We start from the raw sequence: 25,696 nt of genomic DNA, 5'->3' as shown, positions 1-25,696 counted from the left end.
TTGTGAGACATTTAAAAATGTTTTGTTGTTGTAGTTGTTTTTTTTTTTTTTTTTGGGATGTCAAGCAAGTTTGAATGCATTTCAAATAAAACTGCTTAGTTATATTAAAAGTGAATATTAAAATAATCCCATTCTCCACTGGCTATAGTTTTTGAACTATATCTTGATCCTGGACCCTTCTATTTTAATAAATGACCAAAAAATCCTTTCAATAAATATCAAAAATAATAATTAGACTAAAACTAAATATTTTACACACTAGTCATGGGTACTCTATTTCAAATAATAGGCCCTAACTATTTAGTAATATAATATGAAATTTTCTGCCTGAAAAAGAAATTTAACAAATTATATATAGCCTATATTATATTATAAAAAATCTATGTATATATTTAAAATGTTTTTAATGTCAAGAATAAAGTTTTTCGATGAATTTCAACTGAAACTACTCAGTAATATTAAAAGTGAATAATAAATTAATCCCAGTCTCTTCTATGTTTGGTATGAAGATCATGCAAATAAAGCATAAAAATAATTATTATTCTCAATTATTCTAACTCTAAATATTTCCCACGCCAGTTATGGACACTCTAAATGACACCATACAATTGACTATTTTAAAAAATATGAAATAGTTTAACATTTTTAAGTTAAGTTTACGAGTTTAAGTTACTTTTTTTTTTTTCCTCAAGCAGACTATAGTTGATGTCCAATATGTACAAGCCGCTTGATTTTTTTTTCTCACAAAGTTAAATTAAGTTAACTTTGTGAAAAACATAACAAAATACTTTAAATTTGTTGAATGTCAAGCATCCACTATAGTCCATATATTTCAATGGCCTGCTGAATGCTATAGACTAGCTCTGGAATAATCAGATAATAAAGCTGGTTTTGTTCACGGAGACATAAGAGATCACCGGTTCTAGAAAAAGTGTGTATGAAGAAACAACGTCCATAATCCTGCAGCTCATCTCTCTATAACACTGAGCAAGCTATTATATACAGGTACATCTCAAAATTTGAATATCATGAAAAATGTCAATATTTTTTATCACTCATTTCAGAAAGTGAAGCCCATATATTATATAGATTCAGTACACAGAGTGAAATATTTCAAACCTTTATTTATTGAAATTGTGATGATTATGGCTTACAGATAATGAAAACCCAAAATTCAGTATCTCAGAAATTTAGAATATTACATAAGATCAATAAGAAAAAGGATCTTTTAAACAGAAATGTCAAGCTTCTGAAAAGTATATTCATTTCTATGTACTCAGTACTTGGTTGGGCCTCCTTTTGCATGAATTACTGCATCAATGCGGCGTGGCATGGAGGCAATCAGCCTGTGGCACTGCTCAGGTGTAATGGAAGCCCTGGTTGCTGTGATAGCAGCCTTCAGGTCATCTGCACTGTTGGGTCTGGTGTCTCTCATCTTCCTCTTGACAATACCCCATAGATTCTCTATGGGGTTCAGGCCAGGCGAGTTTGCTGGCCAATCAAGCACAGTAACACCATGGTCACTGAACCAGCTTTTGGTACCTTTGGCAGTGTGGGCAGGTGCCAAGTCCTGCTGGAAAATGAAATCAGCATCTCCATAAAGCTTGTCTGCAGAAGGAAGCATGAAGTGCTCTAACATTTCATGGTAGATGGCTGCGTTGACTGTGGACTTCAGAAAACACAGTGGACCAACACCAGCAGATGACACGGCAACCCAAATCATCACTGACTGTTGAAACTTCACACTGGACTTCAAGCAGCTTGGATTCTGTGCCTCTCCACTCTTCCTCCAGACTCTGGTACCTTGATTTCCAAATGAAATGCAAAATTTACTTTCATCTGAAAAGAGGACTTTGGACCACTGAGCAACAGTCCAGTTCTTCTTCTCCCAGGTAAGACGCTTCTGACGATGTCTCTGGTTCAGAAGTGGCTTGGTAGCCCTTTTCCTGAAGATGTCTGAGCGTGGTGACTCTTGATGCACTGACTCCAGCTTCAGTCCACTCCTTGTGAAACTCTCCCAAGTGTTTGAATCAGTTTTGCTTGACAGTATTCTCAAGCTTGCGGTCATCCCTGTTGCTTGTGCACCTTTTCCTATCCAAGTTCTTCCTTCCAGTCAACTTTGCATTTAATATGCTTTGATACAGCACTCCGTGAACAGCCACACCTTTCAGTAATGACCCTCTGTGACTTACCCTCTTTGTGGAGGGCGTCAATGTTCGTCTTCTGGATCATTGCCAAGTCAGCAGTCTTCCCCATTATTGTGGTTTCAAAGAACAAGAGATACCCGGAATTTATACTGCAGGGATGGTCATTTATTGAAACTCAAATGTAAATATTCTAATATTTTGAGATACTGATTTTTGACTTTCATGAGCTGTAAGCTCTAATCATCAAAATTAAAACAAAAAACCTTTGAAATGTTTTACTTTACATGTAATGAATCTAAAATATATGAAAGTTTCACTTTTTTGAAATCAGTTACAAGAACTTTTTCATGATATTAAATTTTTTTTAGATGTACCTATAGAATAGATCAAAACTAAATTAGATCCGTCTTTATGTACTGTCAATATTCACAAGGCATACTGAATGTGTAGACAGCCTTTCGATTGACTTTGTATAACTCTAAGACCAAACAAACTGAACAAGTTCATTTTTAATGTTACATGCCAGACTGCTGCCCTTTATATAGTTTTGCATTTATACACATTTCAAGGTCACAAAGTTTGACCACAGACAGTTTTCCAATGGAACAGACGATCAAAAGAATATGGATTTTTCAATGAAACAAAGTATATGAAGAACACAGGAACTGCTGTATTGTAAATGACCCAATAAGTAATTTCAATATATATTTGATATATTTGGGTACTGATGTGAAACAGCTCCACCATGAAACCATCAACACGTTCCAAGATACCAGAAAATTAACCACGATAAACCATAGCATTGGTACCGACATGAATTGTTGCCACTCTTTGCATTGCAACTGAATTCTTTAGTCAGTAATTTTGCAACTTCTATACTGTAAAATTCAATCATTTCAGGAAACTGCAACTGTAGTTTGCTTAAAAATTGCTTTTAATCATTTGTTCAGATAACTCTGTCACTAAACCAAGACTGCCCATGTTTTCACAAGGGCTGAGCACATCTACCGACAAATTATGATTGTTACTTTATCACATCCTTTCTAAACAGTCATTGTTGACTCATAAAGGGCAAAGCAGAATGAACTTTTGTATCAATTTACGTAACAAAATGGGAAGAATTAAAAGCACAGCTGTACACTAAAGTTAGTTTCAGTTCTTCCTCCCGAGTGCACTGTCAAACAGAGAGTGACAGACGCAGAAATAGAGGGATCTAGAAGAGCAGACATTAACAAGAAGCTTCAGAAATTATGTGGAATTTTGAAGCAGACGAAAAAATTTCAGGTTGGATACATTCACTTTTTTCTCGCTTTAAAAATTGCCAAAACATTCTAAACTCTCAAAATTGATTTTTAATCTACTGGATAAGCTGGGTAATAAAATATGTTAGATAAAAGTAAGCTGGTCAGTCCAGTGATACTAGCACAGTAATGTAGGAAATTAATTACCTGAAACAATGGTCATACAAAAACATGGCTGCCTTTTACTAATGCTGTAAATACAGTGTATGAAACAGAAGAACAACTTGAAAACTTCAGTTGTTGCCTCTTAGATTCTGAGGAGGAGAACACCCTGTCTTCAGAAGATGAAAGAGACATTGAGGTAATTTCTGCTTAAGTCTGAGAGCACTTCTTAATCTACATTATTAAAAGACAGTATGTAAAACAGCATGCAGCACGTATTGATAAGTGTTTTAAACATATTTATGATACGACACAGTGAGCTCTACTGTATGCCACACATTTTGGTTATCTGCTAATGCAAAACTTCTGCATTGTACAATATTTTCCTTACTGCATATTATAAAAATAGTAAGAGCTATATGTAAGTGAATCAAATCAACCTCTTTGGAGGCCCTCTCTTGTCACAACTACAAGATGCAATATGATAAATACATCTGCAATTGAGAGATCCTCAAAAACTATATAAAGTTGCACATAATGATTCAAAATATGTCCTGTTATGCTAGTATGCAATGATTTTCTGCAGCAACAACAACAACAAAAACTTGTTAAGTGCTTCACCCATGTGTCAGTTATGGATTTTGTTTATGCAATGAAGTTTTAAAATGTCTTTTTATCATTCCATAATCTGCTATACAGTGTGAGATTCTGGAGAAAGAGCGAGATGAGGCGAATGAAAAGCTGTCAAGGATGGAGGAGGGTGAGATATCAGTCTTTTGATATTGCAATACCCTCTTATTTCAACTCATTTACTGGAATGAGTCATTCACTATGAAATCCTTACCTTTTATTCTTTCAAAAACCTGATTTATGAAACTACTTTCAGCCTCTGCTCAACTGCTTAAGGAGCTGGATGTGTTAGAAACGCAGTTTCAGATTGAGCGATCGTGCAGGGAGACCGCAGAGGCCTTTGCACTGAAGGTAGGTTCACTTCCCTTTTCTCACAAGTCTAACGGCTTGTATTTGTTCTGTTGATTATTTCACATCCCCATATCGATTACAAGCTATGACGTTCTCCAAGTCATTAATCCAACACTCTAAATTAAGGCTTTTATTGGCATATGAAGAATCTTTAAAGGAATAGTTCACCCAAAAATGAAAATTTGCTAAAACTTTACTCACCCTCAGGTCATCAAATGTAGATGAGTTTGTTTCTTCATCGGTACAGATTTGAAGAAATTTAGCATTACATCATTCGCTCACTAATGGATGCTCTGCAGTGAATGGGTGCCGTCAGAATGAGAGTACAAACAGCTGATATTTCTACATCACAATGTTCCACAAGTAATGCACACCACTCCAGTCCATCAGTTAATGTCTTGTGAAGTGAAAAAAGTACATGTTTGTGAAAAACAAATCCACCATTAAGGCATTTTAACTTTAACTTTTAACTGCCCAAAATACAAGTCCATAGTCCAAAAATGACAGTTCCGCAGTGAAAAGTCACCCCTCGTTGTCCTCTCACATTAAAATCCATGCACATGTTTGTTTAGAGCTGCTTTGGACTTATAAAAGGTGCTTGATCTGTGCATATTTCTCTCCTGATTCAGACAAGATGATGTTTTCACTGGAGAAAGCAAAATTATTGATGGAGTATTTAACCCGGAAGCAGCAGTTTTAAGTTAAAAATGTATTGATGATAGATTTCTTTCTAACAAGCACACAGCCTTTTGCTTCACAAGATGTTAATTGATGGACTGGAGTGGTGTGGATTATTGTGATGTTTTTATCAGCTTTTATGACACCCATTCACTGCAGTGGATCCATTGGTGAGCAAGTGACGTAATGCTACATTTCTCCAAATCTGTTTCCATAAAGAAACAAACTCATCTTGGATGGCCTGAGGGTGTGTGCATTTTTACCAAATTGTCAGTTTATGTATTCTTTTAACATCCATGGAACCTTTCCATTCCACAAAAGGTTATTTTTCAGTGGAAAAATTAATTTAGATTTAAGAAAAAAAATGCTTCTTTTCAGAACTGCTCACTGAAAGGTACTTTAAGGAATCAAAAATGGTTCTACTATGGCATTGCTGGAGTCTTGATTTAAGAGTGAAGGACAGATTATGGGCCTGGCCAATGGTGCCATACACGGTTCACCTTTAAAAATGATATAGTATATTGTTCGTATTGGATTAATAAATAAAGGGGCAAGTGGTATTGAGGCTGATATTGGTAATAGGTATCATGCCACCCTTTCTCAATTTTTGAGACCTTTTAACCCACAGGTGAATAAAGATTTCAAGACATTAAAGAGGCAAAGCCAAGCTATACTTCCCCTGATTCCAGAAATGCCAGAAAACTTTTCCATCCTGAACCTGGACCCCGAGGCTGATCCCAGCTCTGAAACGATCCCTGAGGAAGAGAGCAGTGAAGATCTGCTACTCATGAGTCAGAATCAAATTAGAGGTAGCCTAATTTCTAAAGAACACAAGCATTGAAAGCAGTCAAAAATATGCTTTCCCATAAACATGTCCAAGAATAGAAAAAGTGAAGATTTTGGCTCATATAATTCTGCAATCTGTTTGTACAGAACTACAATCATCTGTAGACCGGTTACTTGGAGAAAAAATTCAACTCACTGCACAGGTGGAGCTTCTTAAGAAAGAGAAGGACAATTTGAAGGAGAAGGTATAATGGCCTAGTGCCTGCATATGAGACATGCATACAGTTGTGGTCATAATTTCTGATAAAACAATTAACTCTTTGCACCAAAATGGTAATGGCAACTATGTTAACAGTGTTTCTTCATTATAGGGATCTTTATGGGTCTCGTCAGTGCCCTACTTTAATTATATGTAGGTTAAAATACTCAAATATTGAATTTGATTAAACTTTAAACTCTTATTCCATTCTTAAGTTGGTGTTGGAGGTCGGAGAGAAAGAGGCCCTTCTGAGGAAGCTCAGTAAGCAGAGCAAGACTGTGAATAAAATTAAGAGAGGTGAGTCAGCCGAATATATTCTACCATTAATTAGCACCCACAGATCAAAAGATTCATGGTAGTTTCTCTGTGTTCATGCTCCAGTGTCCCTGCTGGTCACAGAAGAGTTTACAGAGATCTCTCAGAAGCTCGAAATGGAGCAAGGACTCAGGCAGCATGCCGAAGTGTTTGCACACCAGGTACTCTTTTGAATAGGTGCTTTCACTCGCACTGCTTCATCTGCAAATTTAACATTTGTTTTTGTTTAGTAGCCAAAATGCCAGCAAATCAGCTACAGCTCAAGTTTGATAACTGAAAAAAAGTCCTGTTTTATGTGTGAACAAAGCTATAAACGTTAACCGTTTGAGCATATACAAGTTTAGGATGCTCCGACATATGAGGTCCAACACAATCTCATGGCAACAATCTTAATCTTACATTTTTGTACAATCTGCTTACGTCCCCACTGATGGGTAGGTTTAGGGGTGGACATTCACGCTTGCATGCTTTTTTCTAAAATTATTTGTTTCTATATGAATCACATTATACGAATTTGCCACCACGTAAAATAGTAAAAACATTTTCAACATGAAAGCCAAACACAATGTTATGAAATAACTTGTGCAATGACTCCATGCAGTTTAGGTGTAAAGTATGAGTAGTCAACAGGTAATTCGAGTAACCAAATACAATGCTGAAAAATCTGTCATTTGCAGCAACAGCATTTAAACTGCAGTGCCTAAAAATCATCATAAGACTGTAAAAGAATCAAAAATCTGATGCAGAGTGCACAGTAAAAAGGTAACAAATCATAGAAAAACAGGCAGGTTTTGTGTGTGAAGAAACTCAGCTTACCATAAACTCAGCTACTGTACTGATAATCAAAAACCAACTAAAGTGTACTTTATTCATAACTAAGCAAATATTTAATGACTACAATGCTTATTTTTTCGCTATAAATGGAATAATAGATTAAAGACAGACGTTTATTAATTAATTTACTACTTTTCAAATGCCTTTAAGAGGCCATTTTATTCTTTCAAGCAACCACCAACCGCTCGCAGGGGTTCATGGGATATCAAAAGTGGCAGGAATCAGTTCAATAGACAAACATTGGACTGCCACATGTCTTGAAGCCTTTCTACTCTAGTCTACGAATATTAAGTCTCTTTTACGCATATCCTCTGTTTATCGCGGTGAAGACGCTGAACCCAACAGATAACACGGAAATACACTATAATCAATATATTTCACAATATAAACCGGCAAACAAATACTGGAGCGAACGACTCACCCATTGGCGGACGACTGTCAATTTCACATACAGTGAGAGGCAGAAAAACAGTAGCCTACTTTAGTCTGTAAATCTGACTTAATTCGCTTGACTTGAGTGGTTTGTCGATATACTTTGGGCTCATTTCCGTTTCGATGTAGCCTTAGTACGATCGCCTTTCCTCGTGTACATTAAGTTTTATGACGATAAAGTTTTAATAATTCTCAGTAATAACCGCTCTCCATAACAGTTTTATAATTGTGTCCGTTATCGAGAAAATGTTGCTGAAATCCCGGAGCCATAGTTTTACAGAGAAACACTTGGCGAAGTTTGAATTGGACCATTCAAAAGAGAGTGCAAAATTGGACACTATAACAATATCAATAAAAATTTTCATTATTTTTTTATTTTTTTTAAAGTTTGTTGCCTCAAGGCAACATTGTACCACAACGGACAAATTTTAAACATTTGACATTTGCATAAAACAATAAATATATTTATTGTTAACATAATTTTTCTTTAACTAAATACTTGAACAGTTAGTTTTATCTAGTTTTTAATGTATTGCATATCTCATATTTATTAAAATGCAATTTCATATCCAGCTGTTGCTCTCAGGCAACATTGTACCATCGTGGATCACAAGTATAACCAAACCATCATATCAGTTATCATTTACATTTACATTTAGTCATTTGGCAGACGCTTTTATCCAAAGCGACTTACAATTGGGGAATACAAAAAGCAATTCATCTTGAAGAGACAATCAGAGGAAGTGCTCGTAACACCAAGTCTCAGTCATTGTTCAAATAAGTACAAGCTAGTAAGGGAGGGAGAGAAAGATAGAGGGAAAGATTAAGTTTTTTTTCTTTTTTGAGTTTAGGATGAAGTCAAGTAGTGCCGAAAGAGATGAGTTTTCAGTTGTTGCTTGAAGATTGCCAGGGATCTGGCGTTCCGGATAGGGGTGGGAAGATTATTCCACCAGCCAGGAATGGTGAACAAGAATGTTCTGGAGAGTGATTTTGAGCCTCTCTGTGATGGTACCACAAGGCGTCGCTCACTAGCAGATCTCAGACTTCTGGAGGGGATGTAGGTTCGTAATAGTGAGTGGAAGTAGGAGGGTGCTGATCCTGTGGTCGTTCTGTATGCAAGAATCAGTGTCTTGGACTTGATGCGAGCTGCCACTGGTAGTGCAAGGAGATGAAGAGAGGTGTAACATGCACTCTTTTGGGCTCGTTGAAGATCAGTCGTGCCGCTGCATTCTGAATCATTTGTAGAGGTTTGATTGTGTTTGATGGCAGACCAGCCAGAAGAGCATTGCAGTAGTCCAGCCTAGAAACGACAAGGGCCTGGACAAGAAGTTCTGCAGCATGCTCTGTCAGAAAGGGCCTGATCTTTCTGATGTTGTGTAGTGCAAACCTGCAGGATTGAGCAGTCTTTGCAATGTGCTCTTTGAAGGTCAGCTGGTCATCAAAGATTACACCAAGATTTCTGACCGAAGTTGATGGGGTAATCATTGATGAGCCTAACTGAATCGTGAAGTCATGCTGTAGAGTCGGAGTAGCAGGGAAGACAAGAAGCTCTGTCTTTGCCAGGTTGAGCTGTAGGTAATGTTCTTTCATCCATGCCGAGATGTCCGCCAGGCAGCCTGAGATCCGTGCAGCTACCGTTGGGTCATCTGGTTGAAAAGAGAGAGAGAGCTGTGTGTCATCGGCGTAGCAGTGATAGGAGAAGCCATGTGCATGTATGATGGGACCCAGCGATGTAGTGTATGTGGAGAAGAGGAGGGGTCCAAGAACCGATCCTTGAGGAACTCCAGTGACCAGTTGATGTGGTTTGGATACCTCCCCTCCCCAGGCCACCCTGAAGGATCTACCGGTGAGATAGGATACAAACCAGCGAAGTGGAATCCCAGTGATGCCAAGTGATGAGAGGGTAGACAGGAGAATCTGTTGATTGACAGTGTCAAAAGCAGCAGAAAGATCCAGCAGAATGAGGACTGATGATATGGAATCAGCCTTTGCAATTCGCAGGGCTTCAGTGACTGAGAGTAGCGCAGTCTCTGTTGAATGGCTACTCCTGAAACCTGACTGTTTAGCATCCAGTTTGTTGTACTGTGAAAGAAACAGTGAGAGCTGGTTGAAGACAACTCGTTTGAGTGTTTTCGCTACGAATGGAAGGAGAGAGACAGGCCTGTAGTTTTCTAAAAGAGAAGTGTTTAATGTAGGTTTTTTTATCAGTGGGGTTACCCGAGCCTGCTTGAATGCTGTGGGGAAGATGCCTGTGAGGAGAGATGTGTTGATAATGTGTGTGAGTTATCATATCAAAACATTACAATCAGAGTTGTTTCAAGGTAAAAAATAAAAAATCTTATCCTAATATGCACCTTATCCTTAAAAGCATGCACATACACACAAGCACATGCATGTAAAATCTCTTTCTTCACTAATGACACCTCACTGCTTGTGAAAGCTGAGAAAACAATTCCTCTCAACAGAAAAATTTAATTATGTGCAGATATCTGAATTACTATTTTTTGCCAAAATGCAAATACATTTAGATCATTCTAACTCATTTCCTTACAAATATCATATACTTGTATTACAACCTGAATGGCCTCATGTGATTCCATAACGGTACAATGTCGCCTTGAGGCAATTTCCTAAAATAAATATTATACTATAATAATATTTATATAATAATTTACTAAAATTATATATAATGTAACATTTTTGAAAATACTTCGTTACTTAAAGGATTAGTTCACTTTTAAAAAAACTTTTGCTGATAATTTACTCACCCCCATGTCATCCAAGATGTCCATGTCTTTCTTTCTTCAGTCAAAAAGAAATTAAGGTTTTTGATGAAAACATTTCTCCATATAATAATAATAATAATAATTCATTACATTTATATAGCGCTTTTCTGCTTTTCTAAGCACTCAAAGCGCTCTACATTGTGAGGGGTGGTTTTCTCCTCGTCCACCACCAGTGTGCAGCATCCACCTGGATGATGCGACGGCAGCCAAAGTGCGCCAGAACGCCCACCACACACCAGCTTACTGGTGGAGAGGAGACAGAGTGATGAAGCCAATCAGTGCAAGGGGATGATTAGGAGGCCATGATGGTCAGAGACCAATGGGGAAATTTGGCCAGGATGCCGAGGTCACACCTCTACTCTTTTCGAAAGACATCCTGGGATTTTTAATGACCACAGAGAGTCAGGACCTCGGTTTAACGTCTCATCCGAAAGACGGTGCTTTTTGACAGTATAGTGTCCCCGTCACTATACTGGGGCGTTAGGACCCACACAGACCGCAGGGTGAGCACCCCCTGCTGGACTCACTAACACCTCTTCCAACAGCAACCTAGTTTTCCCAGGAGGTCTCCCATCCAGGTACTGACCAGGCTCAACCCTGCTTAGCTTCAGTGGGCAACCAGTCTTGGGCTGCAGGGTGATATGGCTGTGATAATGGACTTCATTGGGGCCCAAACGGTTCAAGGTCCAAATGACAGTTTCAGTGCAGCTTCAAAGGGCTTTAAACGATACCAGACGATGAATAAGGGTCTTATCTAGCGAAACGATCGGTCATTTAAAAAATAAATAAAAAAGTTTAAGTTTTATAAGCACAAATGCTCGCCTTGCTCTGTTCTGTGATGCGCGTTCGTGACGTCACGTAATATGCAATGACGTTGAAAAGGTCACGGTTGACTTAGGCGGAAGTACCAAGTCAGTGTTTACAAATGTGCGGAAGGAGGACCATATACACATATTCAAATGTCTTTGTGTCAGTTTATCGTTTAAAATGCCCATTTCGTGTGCGTATCCTGGGTGTTTTAATATTAAAAAGCCTACTGACTCGGTACTTCCGCCTAAGTCAACCGTGACCTTTTCCACGTAATTGCGTATTACGTGACGTCACGAACGCGCATCACAGAACAGAGCAAGGCGAGCATTTGTGCTTATAAAACTTAAACTTTTTTATTTATTTTTTAAATGACCGATCGTTTCGCTAGATAAGACCCTTATTCTTCGTCTGGTATCGTTTAAAGCCCTTTGAAGCTGCACTGAAACTGTCATTTGGACCTTGAACCGTTTGGGTCCCAATGAAGTCCATTATATGGAGAAATGTTTTCATCAAAAACCTTAATTTCTTTTCGACTGAAGAAAGAAAGACATGGACATCTTGGATGACATGGGGGTGAGCAAATTATCAGCAAAAGTTTTTTTAAAAGTGAACTAATCCTTTAATAATGAAGGTGACTTTTTGTAGGCAATTATATGGATGAAAATTGATGATAAATGCACTTTTCATTGGCGAAAATAGGGAGTCATGTGACATGTGCACATGTCCTGACATTGGAAGCAAAATGGACCCCTGTGGGTCATGTGACAACTTTTTTTGCATTTTCATTGGTTAGTGTTTGAGTTCTACTATACCCTGAGATAGCATTTACCAATTAAATGGGTGTCTCATTTTATTAAAAAACCCTGAAATAAAGTATGTTGCCTGGAGGCAACACGGTACAATAGAGGGTTATGGTTTATTGTGATAAATTATTTGCTATTTTTGCTTGAAAAAAAATCAATAACGACTCGACATTAGACTGGTTACCAGTGGCCTATTTAAAAATAAATTGAAAGGCGCGCTCAACTTGAACACAAGCAAAACTACAAGATAGACTCTTCACTTTCAACTCAACGGTCAACAGCATCGTAAATCCTGGAAAGTTGATTTTTATTTTTATTTATTTATTTATTTATTTTTTGTTTGTAGCCTACATTATAAAACTATACTTGGCATCCCCTTTGCATCAAATTACAAAAAATCTAGTTAACACTAATGCCATGGTGTTTCTAATTCAATGTCAATGGGAGGGATGGTAAATTTGACAATATTCTCTTTTCTGACTGTCGTTATCAGTCTCTCTGAATTATTTTCTTGGATTAAAAGTCGTGAAAAAACTATCGTGGCATTGTCTTTTGCAATTTGAGCAAATAGGAATGCAAATAAAAATATATAGGCCTATATTTTTGCAGTACTCCCATTCACTGCTCTCGAAGTTTACCCAACTATGACGACTTCTGCTGCTGAGAAACCCGGAAATGTGAAAAGGTCTATTCCTATTCAAATTAATGGATTTCACTGCGAAATTTCACCAAATGTGGCTGCACTTTAACTCTATTAACAAGTGACTTTATTCAAGTTTTTAGATTCAGGACAAGTTCATCTGTATAGCACATTTCATACTCAATGGTAATTCAAAGTTTGCTTTACATAAAAAAATAAAAAAATAAATAATTAAAACAGAAGCGTAAGACATTAAGTAAAAAAAACAAAAAAGGTTAATATTATGATAGCTACCCAACACCTCAGTTAAATAATCTGGACATAAAAACACACTTCTCGCTCAGAAGCCTACATGCCCTGGCAATATCTGAATCAATAGACAGTAGATGGGAGGAAGTATAGTGTCTTCCGATTTGTTCAAGTGTGTACAAGGGCCATGGGAGATTTGGGCTGGATCCGGTCAATTCACACAACTGTGAACCTGCATTAATGAAACAAACACGAAACAAAGAAGAAAAAACACTGGATTGAGATAACACTCTTTGACCATGCCAGTCCAGCTGGTGCTGTTAATTCCAGTAGGTTTAGCATTCATTCAGTCTAAATGAGCATCTTCGCTTAAAAGTTGCATCTGTCTTTGCATCCCTCGTCTCTTCCTGCGGTAATTATCACCCATCGAGATGGCAGTTTGAAAATCTGCAGCTCTTTAAACCCCTGTCCTTTGACACTTCCTTTTTGTCGGCTTTGTGTATATTGTGCCCCATTCGCATAATAGGGGTCCCAACAGGGGGCCTTCACCTGTGAAAGGGACCCCCGACGGTTCGCGCACCACTCAAACTCATTCTGAATGTGCGGCCACACACCACACAGCTTGAATGACATTCTTTATCACCACCCCTTCCATTTGTCTGTTTTCCCTGTGTTTTGAAAACACATTCATCTTTTTCTTGTTCAGTGTTTTATTCCAGTCACAGAGAGCCTAATGATGGACTAATTCGAAAGGGAGAAAATACAATCCGTCATCACACAAAGAGACGCTCCCGTTTACTCGTCAAGCACATGCTTTTCCCTGTAATTGCACCTCTGCAGGGGTCGCGTTTGGTGGTTTAGGCCTGTGCTTCTTGCGAGCCGAGCGAAAGGGCAGTGAATGGAGGTGAGAAGTGAGAGTTCAAACAGTGACACACATGACAAACTCACACTTCCCTTTCCTGCTCGCCGTTTCTGCTTTTCAACAAGTATGTTTCTTGTTATCTAAAATTTCAGGGATATAATGGATGGTTTGATTTTTGGTTTCCCAAACAGAACTGATTCTATTGAGGTTTTGTTCTGCTGAATGAAAGTCTTTCTGATAATTCGCTGCATGAGTAATTATCATGCCCACAGAGCTCAACAAATAAAATAAAATGTTGGAAAGGTCTTTAATGAACTTTGAATGTTGGCTTGTAAAAAAATTGAGTCTTAGACGTGCTATTCCTTGAAAACGTTGGACATTTGAAGAGAGATTTGAAGTTTGGTTTGGATAGATGGATGGATAGATTTACATTTACATTTATGCATTTAGCAGACGCTTTTATCCAAAGCGACTTACAGTGCATTCAGGCTATACATTTTTTATCAGTATGGATAGATAGATGTATCATTGATAGGCTGATTGATCAAGTGATTGGTTTTCCCTTACAGATGCTGGTGAAACAGCAGGAAACCCAGAGACAGATTCAGAATGCAGAGACTGAGAAACAACTACAACAGGCGCTGAGTCAAGTGACTGAAATCAGCAAAGCTCTGGAAGAGATACGACTCTGTTACCAAAACCAGGTGAGTGTGTCAGTGTGTCTAGTGTATTCAGGTGTTTGTGTCAGAGAGGTGGAGTTGTGATGCTTATGTGATTGGAAAACATTTGAATACATCACATAATTTCCAGATCCAGTTTCACCTGTTCTTTACTTCATTTCTTGTCTGTATAAATAAAAGTGGTGAACAAAAACTGTAAATAATATATATATATATATATATATATTATTTACACTGTAATTGTACCAAATGTTTTATTTGTACTTAAATAATTATTAGAATAATTAAAAAAAAATTTTTTTTTGTGGAGGTAGCTTGTGGATTTTCAATTGAAACAATTCTAAAATGTCAACCAGTGTCATGTGATATTTGAATCAGCTTTAACTGTATCTGTCTATACAGATGTCTCAGACAGCAGCTCAGGATCTCAACTCTCTGTCAGATCTGGCCGCAGTAAGAACAAAGCTGGAGATCAGTGAGAAAGAGAGGAGCGAGGCTGAGATTCAGCTGAGAGTCTCGCAACAATCTGTAACTGCACTTCAGGAGGAAAGTAGGTCTTATTAAAATATATATATATATATTCATATTTATATTTATCTAGATTATGATGCTGGAAAAGTGTTAGGACCTTATATTCTGTAAAGGAGCCCTTAATGGCAAGACAAAGCACACATGAGATCTCAGTTGTTTCATCAAGAGAAAAGATCTCAGATATGTCCATCTAGTCTTCAAGAAACATCTCAACAATGTCTCAAACTCATGTTGGCCAAGTCTACAATCAAAGTCTCCATATGAAATACAGTATTTTTCATCATGTTCTTCTAAGACCAATTGAACAAAGCTGCTTTTCACATTGATTTTATAGCACTATATTACATTTACTTAGGTTTTTATGTATGTTTTAGGAGAAATAGAGACAGTTTGAGTCATACAAGCTGATGCTTACATTAAACATGCTTAAGATCTCCATTATGTCTCGAGCTTTGAAAGAGCCATCACTGAAAATATTTTGTTATAAAATAAATGATATTTTGATTGCAATTTAATCATTTCGCAACTAGTCAAGCTGCTCAAGGATAAACCGAAAGATATGGAGCAATTTCCTTCCATCCAATCTAACCAAGTGAATGAGGCAAACGAAAATCCAGCTGATCCACCATCACTGGTGCCGCCAGCCCCCCCTCCTCCTCCTCCTCCTCCTCCTCCTCTTCCTCCTCCTCCTCCTCCATCTTCAGCTGTCACTGAGTGAGTCTTCAACACCTTTCAATGTTCAGATATTCTAACCATAAAAATAGATTACACATGCTAAGTCTTCAAAAGTTCTTTCAAATTAAATACATTGTATTTTTAGCCCATTAAAGGCTTTGAGGAACAGAAAGAAGGGAGAAAGCAACGCCACTCAAACTGCGAGTAAGACAATCATACCTTACATCCAACCTGTACTATGTGAAAGGCAAAATCAACACGGCAGACAGGAAGAAACAATACAATAATTTAAAAGTTGAAGTTAAATCAAAGAACGCAAGCACTGCTCTTCCATCCTCAATGAATACTGTGCTGATTTTCTCACAGAACCCGCAATTACGGAGGATATGAAGGCCAGAGCTGTGGATGAAATGATGGAAAGAATCAAGAAAGGCATTATTCTCAAACCTATTCTCAGACCGCCACAGGTGGGTCTGTCACTGGTGAATTATTATACGTTTTGCTGAACATAAATTGTACAGTGAGGCGCCAACACTGTCTGTATGAAAATAATCGAACGTGTGACGGGAAAAATCCTATGAGCATGTGTGCATCTCGTACGATTCACAAAGTAGGACATCGATTTTAATGAAATAACAAAATACACCTTTGATAATCTATGTTTTAGACATGCCTTAAATATATGCCTGTTTAAACCGAAAAAAATATCTGACATTTGGTTTCTTTTCAGGCTGTGTCAGAGGATGAAAATGCATGGAGGGTTAGTGATACTACACTATTTCATATGGGTTTTTTATTTACAATTACACATTACTGTGGTCTTTCAGGTCTTCCTGCAACCATGATTGCGGTTGCATTTTAATGTATGTGGAGGTTTCCTATTTTCCCTGACTGTGAGACTAGTTCATGTGTGTGTAGTGGCATGCCTAACTACTTTATACATTGCTTGCAAATGATGTGTTCAGAAAGTAACTGTTCAGAAATGACAAAATATTATTAATGAGAAATAATTTACATTTACAGGAGCAGAGGTCTGAGAACCGGAAATCAGCTGTGCTGGAATTGCAGGGGATGCTGGTAAAATAAGATCCCTTAAAATATGGACTACTGATTACTTTTATTACTCAAACTAGCTGTTTGCAATGTTGATATTAAAATATACTTAAGTGGCTATACATAGTACATATACTTTCATATAAGGAAATAAAATCTGGGTGCAAATACTTTGACGCCCATCAATTCAAAAATTTGGAGTCTCTAATGCCTGTCAAGCCTGCATTTATTTGACCGAAAATACAGTCAAATTTGTGAAATATTATTTCAATTTAAAATAACTATTTTTTATTTAAATATATTTTACATTTTAATTTACTCCTGTGATACAAATCCGAATTTTCAACATCATTACTCCAGTTTTTAGTGTTAACTGTCACTGTTAATTTTTTTTACTGTTTGCATCCATTTTATAATAAGGTCGTGTGTTAGTGATTTTACCATAATTAAGGTAGTTTTAGGGAAAACACCTCTTAACCACAGCAAAATGCATGACCTCTCATGGCTTATTGTATTAATGTAACTTTATTGGCTGGTTCACCTCAGGATTCCAAGAGGAGGCCTGGCCCTCGAAGGGTGGACTCTAAAAAACGCTTCAGCCGTAATGTTGGGGAGGCGGAGCTTCAGATGGTGCTCCAGAGAAGGAGGCGGGCCATGGGGGATGAAAAAGGGACCCCTCCTTCTCCATCCAAACCCAAAGGTACCATCTCTCTCTTTACTCTTTCAAAGGCCTGAAAACCATCATTTAATCAGCTGATGCATTTAAATGTGCTTCAGCTTATACAAAACTGGTCAACTCTAAAGTTTATTATTGAAAAAATAAGCACGCAGTAAAAAGCAAACAAAACTGAATTCTAAGTTTATTTGCAGATAATATTTATAATCTAACAATTATAAAATCACCAGGATTTTTACATTTATCCTTTATTTTCACTTATGTTTTATCCAAATTATTATTTCATTTATCCTTTATTTCATTTATCTTTTTTCCCCTGAGATATAATGTGTAATGAGAGAAATTAAATTTACTACATAGTCTTTTAATGGCCCTGTATTTATTGTTATTTCTCTAAATTCTGCAATTGCCTTCTAAAAATAAAATAAAGAGGATTAAGCTGCTAAAATATTTTTTTTTAAATTACAATAATTAATAAATATATTTTTTTTTATTATAATTTTTTTAACATTCGGTGCCGAAAGCCTTGTGGTTAGTGCACCGACATATAGCACAACTGTGCTTGCAGCGACCTGAGTTTGATTCCTGTTTCAAGGTTTGCCGATCCCATCCCATTCTCCCTCTACTGTCCTATCTAATAAAAAGGCATAAAAAAGCCCAAAAATATGTAATTTTATTTTTAATTTTTTAACTGACTAACTAACCTAAAAACAAGTACACAAAACATTAGAAAACTTAATTTATCTAGATTTCTACATTAAGTGTTCATCGGTAGGCTAAACCTCCAAATGGCAGAGCTGTCTATAAGTAAATAAGAAATAACATATTAGGCCAATATGCAGCAAGGTTTATGCACAATAATATGCATTTAATATGCAATTTTGCTTCTCAGTGGAAGTTATCTTACAATTTGCAGATATTTTTTTACTGTAAAAAGATACATTTTGGGATAAAAAGGTGCAAAATAATTTTTGATTAGTAGTTTAGTAGTGGCTTGTGGAAAATGAAACCTTTTTTAAAAAAATCATTTGCCAAATTGTTTTTTTCACAGTGGTGCTTAAAAGCAGCCTCTTCTTTTATTGATTGGTTATGAGTGTTTGTGCGAGCTGCGTTATAACGCAGCCACTTAACTAAAGCTCAAAGTCGATGTTTCCTCACCCACTCGCAGATTCACCTGCAGCCGTGTCCGTCTCAAGCTCTTCGCCCTGGGTGGGGGAGAGTGGAAGCGCTCCTGTGCTCCGGAGACTTCAGCAGAACCGTGAGAAGAGAATCTCTCGCATAAAGGCTTCTGAGTCCATTATATGGGAAGAAAAGTGAGTTTTGAGGCCTGTGAGTCTGACCTTCTGCACTTTTGAGAAACGCGATGTTGAACTAAGTATGATTTCAACACCTGTTTCCTCCTGCCAGATGCCTCTTGGAATTTGTTTAAAGTAAATGTCACAAAGCTGAAGAAAGCGTTTACCCTGTTAACAGTGCGATGAAAAAAACAAGGTCCCATGCATTCAAAAGTGAATTATGAAAGAAATAAAAGACATTCTTTCTGCACATACCCAGTCTGTCTTTTCTTTGCACTCAGTCTGCGTTTGCTGTTGTGTTGGACATTTTTGCTTTTGAGGTGTGAATTCTTCCATTAAAAGACTAGACTTTCTTGAATACTTGATTTGCACAAGTATTTGGACCTTTGATTGGTTCTCTCGTTTTGTTGAATTACAAATCTGACATTGACATTTTTTAAAGCTTTAAAACTCAAAATTATATTAATGTGACATTGTTTTATATTCATAAAACCAGCATTGCACCCTGCTGGGTTTTATTGTGTGTAAATCTACTGCAATGTTAATATAATGCCAGAGAATCTCATTTGGACTGAGATCAAGGCTTTGGCTTAATGTAATCAAGTCTTATTTTGTCATTTTGATCCACAACCTTGTTAATTTGACTCTGAATTTGGGATTATTCATTTGGAGAAAGGCAAAATAAGTTTTTGCCGTTCTCAGATGCTTTTTCATGTTTACCTTTGTGTCTTAAGTCAGTCTCCTGCAATAATAACTGAGGAGCATTTGTCCGAAAAGTAAAAACTGTCCATCTCTTCCAACACATGGGGGGAAAATACTGTATGTTAAGTTAATACATACTTATAACTTTAAATGAAGACTGTAAAATCATAATATTAGGCTAATATTAGGTGTAATTGTGTGTCATTCTTGGTAAATTGGTTCAGGTTAGTGAGATTTACTCTAATGATAGAAATAAAACCTGGGAATCTCATTTGGATTGAGATACAGGCTTCTAATCTAAATAGTCAAGCCCATCTTGTCATCGACCCATAAATTTGTTAAATAGAAAAAGGCGTACTAAAACAAAGTTACTGGGTTAATCTTTTTCACGTTTCCTGGTTGGTAAGATGCACTGGGGACCTGATTATAGCACTTAAAACCTGGAAAAGTCAGATTTTCATGATATGTCACCTTTAACACAGTGTCTGTGTAAATAAATTGTTATTGGTTTGATTATTTTTTAAAATGAAAACTGTAAAAAAAAAACAGCCATATTAGGTAAGTATCAGAATATATTTCTAAGTCGCTGTATTATGTCGCTGTATTTAGGTGAGTTTATCCGTCCATCTGGAAATACCTGGAATGAAAAGGGCAGCCTTTTCTCCTAACACCTCCACACTCCTATTCTTCGATAAAAGCATTTTAAATGGAGTACAATTATTTTCCACTCTCGCTCACTTTTGCCTCTCTCCTTTTAAAAAGAATTTCATTCTGTCAGGATTCCTCTCACCCAAGAGAACTTTTCATATAACAAACACTATAAAGAATTCACGTTTTTTCCCCAGAAACTGAAAGGTGTCCGATTTAGGTGTGTGTACATCTGTGTGTGTGTTTGTGTGAGGCAGAAGGTGAAGAGATGTGTAGATGTGGATGTAATATGCATGACCAAAACAAGTGTATGCAGGATGAAAAAATTCAAATTGGGTGAGGTCCTTGGAAAGCCCTTTTTTCTCTCTCTGAATGTCTGTCTGCCTGCCTGTTTATACACTTGACTGAATTTGTTTCTCATGGGAAAAAAATAATAAGAAGAATTCATTTTATTTTACACAAATGCACCTAATTGGTGTGTTAGCAAAGCTGGAATCTATCTAGAAATATTTTTAATTGAATTGAATTTATTTTATTTTATTTATTTATTTATTTATTTTACACCTAATTGGTGCATTAGCAGAGCTGGCATCTCTCCGGAGATTTTCTTATTTTGTTAATATTTTTTTAGAATCACTACATTATTAATTATTTAATTTAGTTTAACATTTTCTTCTTTTTATTTTTAAAAAATTTATTTAATTTAATTTATAAATGCACCTAATTGGTTCAGAAAATCTTCACAGTGTGCAGAGCTTGAATCTATATACACAGATTTTTATTTGATTTTGTTATTAATATTTTTAGAATTATTACATAATTCTCATAATTTATAAATGCACCTGCATGGAATCTATCTACAAATATTTTTAATTTAATTTAATTTAATTTAATATTATTTTATTATTTTATTTTATTTTGCACCTAATTGGTGCATTAGCAGAGCTGGCATCTCTCCTGACATTTTCTTATTTTGTTAAAAAATAAAATTAATTTATAAATGCACCTAATTGGTTCAGAAAATGTTCACAGTGAGCAGAGCTTGAATCTATATACACAGATTTTCTTTTCTTTTTTTAAATTTGATTAATATTTTCAGAATTACTACATAATTCTCATACATTTTATTTGAATTTAATTTATAAATGCACCTGGAATCTATCTTCGCTACAGAATTCTCATACTATCATTTGCGGTATTTTTTCACCAGTGCAATACCGCCTCCAGCCTGGGTGGCGCTGTTTGTGATCAGACTCCCACTTCAGCTGCGCCGCGCTACGTCTGAGGAAGCCTCAGAAGAAACTTTGACCACTTCAGTTGTTAGCCTAGCAGTGGAGACACACGTCTCCTTTTATTGTTTACCAGCCCCGTATTTATTCGACTGGCCCGTTCAAAAAGATGTGGTTTATTTATTTACTCAGCTGGTTGTCGCTGGTTGTGCAGATATGTTTCGTTACTCTCGCTATCGGTGAGTTTTATGTCGCCGCTGTTAGCCGCTAACTCCTTTTGCTGACGCGACCAAAGAAATCCCACCACTCCTATGCCTTATTATCTATTAAATATCTGTTTATTGTCAATTAATAGTAGCCTTCATCAAAAATAATGATGAAAAACAGAACAACAGTGGGCTGAGCTAAAACAAAACATTGGTAAAATCATTTGACATAATAATTGATAAGCTCGTTGTGTTTCAGGCTTGCATTAGTTTTTCGATTTCCCACTGTGGTGTTTTAGTTTTTATATTTCACACTGTGGTGTTGCAGAATACAGGATTGAATGGGCTCCGCCCATTTACATGACATGCATTCTGGAAAAGTTACATCCGTGGCATGACACTTCAGTTTAAATGAACTAATGTCTGTTGAAAATGTATGATGGCTAATTTTTGCTCTTGTTACTGGCTAATTGTCAACTCTCTTTTAGTGGTTGGCACATGCTGAGTGTGGACAGTGTCTTAAAAAGAGTGCAAATGTCTCTGTCCACGTAGGCAGATGTATTAATAATGGTGACTGAGAATTTTGTATTTATACACCTGTGTTTACTCTATGGATAGATAGATCCATATATGCTGTGAAAACATTTTAATGGATTAAGGTGTTTGTTGTCATGTTGCAGGTTTGTTGATCACATAATACACTACCTAAAGCCTTTAAATATAATGCATTACAAAAGCATTTATAATGCATTAATGAAGCCTTATAATGCACTCTAGGATCCCATGAATAATGGTAAAAATACATTAAAATACTTATCTAAACATTGATACACTTTTAGAAAGTATAATGCATTAAAACACATGACAAACCACCAGTTTCAGATGTAACAAGGAATCTGAAAATATAATGCATTTTAACTTTAGTTACAATTATTTATGAAAAATATAATGTCGATTATGAATACCTTTATAATGCATTATACATGAAGGCGTATACGTTCTGTTTGTAGTTTTTCTCAATTTACTATTTGTCTTCATAGCTGCAGGCCTTTATTACCTGGCGGAGTTAATAGAGGAGTACACAGTCGCCACCAGCCGAATTATAAAATATATGATTATGGTGAGTATTACCTTTGTAGTAAACTTTAGCTTGACATGCATTATTAGTAATACTTGCATACACTAATATTGTAGGAGCTTGAGGCATATCTGGTGACCAGAGTATCATACTGCCCACAAATCCAATTTGAATCAAATTCTGACTCTGTTCAGTGTAATATTTCAAGAGAGAATTGCATGCAATTTCCGTTGATTACTATATTGTCTGCTCTAACAATATTGCACATTTTTTAGGGATGTTATGTTACACGTCACGTCTCATCTAACTGGTACTCTTATCTCTCAGTTCTCCACAGCGGTGCTGGTGGGACTCTATCTGTTTGAGGGCTTCCCCACGCTCATGATAGGAGTGGGTCTCTTCACCAACCTGGTTTACTTCGGTCTGCTGCAGACGTTTCCATACATCATGCTGACCTCGCCAAACTTCATCCTGTCATGTGGTGCGTGATGAAGAGGCGTTTATATGTACTTTACCATGATCTCTGTGCTTGTGTTCTCCTCTCATCTGTATCTTTGCTCTCTTTTGCAGCACTGGTTGTGTTAAACCACTATATGGCCTTCCAGTACTTTGCGGAGGAGTACTATCCATTCTCTGAGGTAGGCTCTTTTTTATTTTACAGACTGAAACAGTACAAATGCTGCATAAATAATGTGAAAGTTTAATGTGTGTGTGTGTGTGTGTTTTCAGGTTCTAGCGTACTTCACTGTATGTCTGTGGGTGATTCCGTTCTCATTCTTCGTTTCTCTCTCTGCTGGAGAGAATGTTCTTCCATCCACTGTGCAGCAGGGAGGTGAGTGACTGTGATCTTAGCAAATGTGATTTCATACAGTCTATGACCACATGGATATGTTAAACTATGCTTATGTACTGTACTTACAGGGGTGAGTGATTTAACGGTGCATGTATTAAAATGGTAGAAATCTATATAAATGTTGAAGAAATGTTGTTTTTACAATCATAAAAAGTAGTAGGATCAAGTAAATCTATGTGTTTTGCGAGTGTTCCATATTATGATATCATCACCAATATTTAAAAAAATATTGTAATTTAAATCACCCACTTCTATCCAGACATTTACCATGGTCAAGTCTAAGCACTATCCATTATTTCCTCTGTTTTTTCAGACGATGTGGTGTCAAATTACTTCACTAAAGGCAAGCGGGGCAAGCGCTCAGGCATCCTGCTCATCTTCTCCTTCCTGAAGGAGGCCGTTTTGCCAAGCCGACAGAAGATGTACTGATGAAGTGGTTCAGATGCGCATCAAACAAAGGGGTTTGGGAGGGTTTGTTCAGGGCACCGGCCCCTTTCAATGGACAGCATATTTTTTAGGAGGAACGATAATAATGAGATTGAATCTGTAGCCGAGGGAGAGGACCAGATCAGAACAAACGCACACAAACTCTCAAATGAATTTACTGTCTGTTGATTCATGTCTTCTTAGGCGTCTAAAGCCATGAAAGGACTTGAAGTCTTTCATTCGTGAAGGCTTGATCTTTTGACGTGTCTGTACTAGATGATTGTGGAAGGGGCTTCGGCTTCTCTAGAGGCTCCTGCTGATTTTCTTCTAATCGCATCACTTTGAAAGCCAATGTTTGTGTTCGCTCATGAATGAATTGATATGTCTGGATTATTAGTTCACATTTTAAAGGAATGTTTTATCCTGAATCCAATGTTTGGTTTGCTTGCTCTTCGCCACATCTTACACTACAAGTATTTGTTCAAGATTAGACTTTTATGTAATGACCTGATGTCGAGTCAGTTTCAGTAAGGATTGTTTGTTAATTTATAAATCCATTTTATATCAGCCGTTGGTGTGACAAGCAAAGAAAAGATAGTTTTGGGGTAAAATGTTGCTTTAAATACTGCAGTCATGAGAGCCATATTGTTGGCCATGTTTAATTTGTGTGCTGTACAGAAATATAATAAAATTCAGTTGTATGAGTTTTTGAAAGGTAAACATTGTCATGTACAAATAAGATGCTCAAAGGGTGAATCTCAGAATCAGAAACATATCAGGTTACATTTCAGACCAAAATTACCTGAAAATCTTGCATTAGGAAAACTATCTTTTTTTAGGATTATTAATTTAATTAAGATTAGATTAAGCACTTTAAACATGGTTTTTCAGTTTAATTAAATATGAATAAATAATGTTATTAAATATAAATTGACTTTTGTAATTTACATGGCTTCAAAAATATTAATTTTAAAACAATATGGCAATATTAATTTTAATCTTTTTCTGAGGTATGTTTTCATAAAAAATTGTATATTATGATAGTAAATGTGCTTATCTATCAGCAAAAAGTGCTTAACGGAATGCTTATGCAATATATACAGGTCCTTTTCAAAAAATTAGCATATTGTGATAAAGTTCATTATTTTCTGTGATGTACTGATAAACATTAGACTTTCATATATTTTAGATTCATTACAACACAACTGAAGTAGTTCAAGCCTTTTATTGTTTTAATATTGATGATTTTGGCATACAGCTCATGAAAACCCAAAATTCCCATCTCAAAAAATTAGCATATTTCATCCGACCAATAAAAGAAAAGTGTTTTTAATACAAAAAAAGTCAACCTTCAAATAATTATGTTCAGTTATGCACTCAATACTTGGTCGGGAATCCTTTTGCAGAAATGACTGCTTCAATGCGGCGTGGCATGGAGGCAATCAGCCTGTGGCACTGCTGAGGTGTTATGGAGGCCCAGGATGCTTCGATAGCGGCCTTAAGCTCATCCAGAGTGTTGGGTCTTGCGTCTCTCAACTTTCTCTTCACAATATCCCACAGATTCTCTATGGGGTTCAGGTCAGGAGAGTTGGCAGGCCAATTGAGCACAGTAATACCATGGTCAGTAAACCATTTACCAGTGGTTTTGGCACTGTGAGC

At 36.7% G+C, this 25,696-nt stretch overlaps 2 protein-coding genes across 2 annotated transcripts; both read left to right on the top strand.

Annotated features, from left to right (window-relative positions):
• Positions 1–3,314: 3,314 nt before the first annotated feature.
• LOC306880262 (shootin-1-like) lies at positions 3,315–19,148 on the top strand. Its single transcript, XM_079433691.1, has 17 exons — positions 3,315–3,431; positions 3,700–3,749; positions 4,250–4,310; positions 4,437–4,531; positions 5,838–6,018; positions 6,143–6,240; positions 6,470–6,551; positions 6,636–6,730; positions 14,555–14,689; positions 15,068–15,215; positions 15,727–15,910; positions 16,017–16,075; positions 16,238–16,338; positions 16,602–16,631; positions 16,895–16,948; positions 17,471–17,624; positions 18,769–19,148. Exons 1-17 carry the CDS (start codon positions 3,398–3,400, stop codon positions 18,915–18,917), a joined length of 1,710 nt encoding a protein of 569 aa, XP_079289817.1. The 5' UTR covers positions 3,315–3,397; the 3' UTR covers positions 18,918–19,148.
• A 2,369-nt stretch (positions 19,149–21,517) lies between these two features.
• LOC306870524 (protein TEX261-like) lies at positions 21,518–25,373 on the top strand. The gene is made up of 6 exons (XM_079417828.1): positions 21,518–21,713; positions 22,721–22,800; positions 23,086–23,239; positions 23,329–23,396; positions 23,488–23,590; positions 23,925–25,373. Exons 1-6 carry the CDS (start codon positions 21,644–21,646, stop codon positions 24,038–24,040), a joined length of 591 nt encoding a protein of 196 aa, XP_079273954.1. The 5' UTR covers positions 21,518–21,643; the 3' UTR covers positions 24,041–25,373.
• The last annotated feature ends 323 nt before the right edge of the window (positions 25,374–25,696 follow it).

This window comes from Barbus barbus, assembly GCF_936440315.1.
Source record: "Barbus barbus genome assembly, chromosome: 1".
Taxonomy (NCBI): Eukaryota; Metazoa; Chordata; class Actinopteri; order Cypriniformes; family Cyprinidae; genus Barbus; species Barbus barbus.
Note: the sequence above shows the minus strand (reverse complement) of the source record. Positions and strands in the feature narration are given on the sequence as shown.

What these genes read in the sequence shown, in the direction of transcription:
- LOC306880262 (XM_079433691.1), top strand. Translation starts at nt 3,398, where the DNA reads ATGTGGAATTTTGAAGCAGACGAAAAAATTTCAG. An exon ending in AGGACAATTTGAAGGAGAAG is followed by an intron (nt 6,241 to 6,469) that starts GTATAATGGCCT and finishes TCCATTCTTAAG; the next exon opens with TTGGTGTTGGAGGTCGGAGA. An exon ending in GACTCTGTTACCAAAACCAG is followed by an intron (nt 14,690 to 15,067) that starts GTGAGTGTGTCA and finishes CTGTCTATACAG; the next exon opens with ATGTCTCAGACAGCAGCTCA.
- LOC306870524 (XM_079417828.1), top strand. Translation starts at nt 21,644, where the DNA reads ATGTGGTTTATTTATTTACTCAGCTGGTTGTCGCTGGTTGTGCAGATA. An exon ending in TTTCGTTACTCTCGCTATCG is followed by an intron (nt 21,714 to 22,720) that starts GTGAGTTTTATG and finishes TTGTCTTCATAG; the next exon opens with CTGCAGGCCTTTATTACCTG. An exon ending in TTATAAAATATATGATTATG is followed by an intron (nt 22,801 to 23,085) that starts GTGAGTATTACC and finishes CTTATCTCTCAG; the next exon opens with TTCTCCACAGCGGTGCTGGT.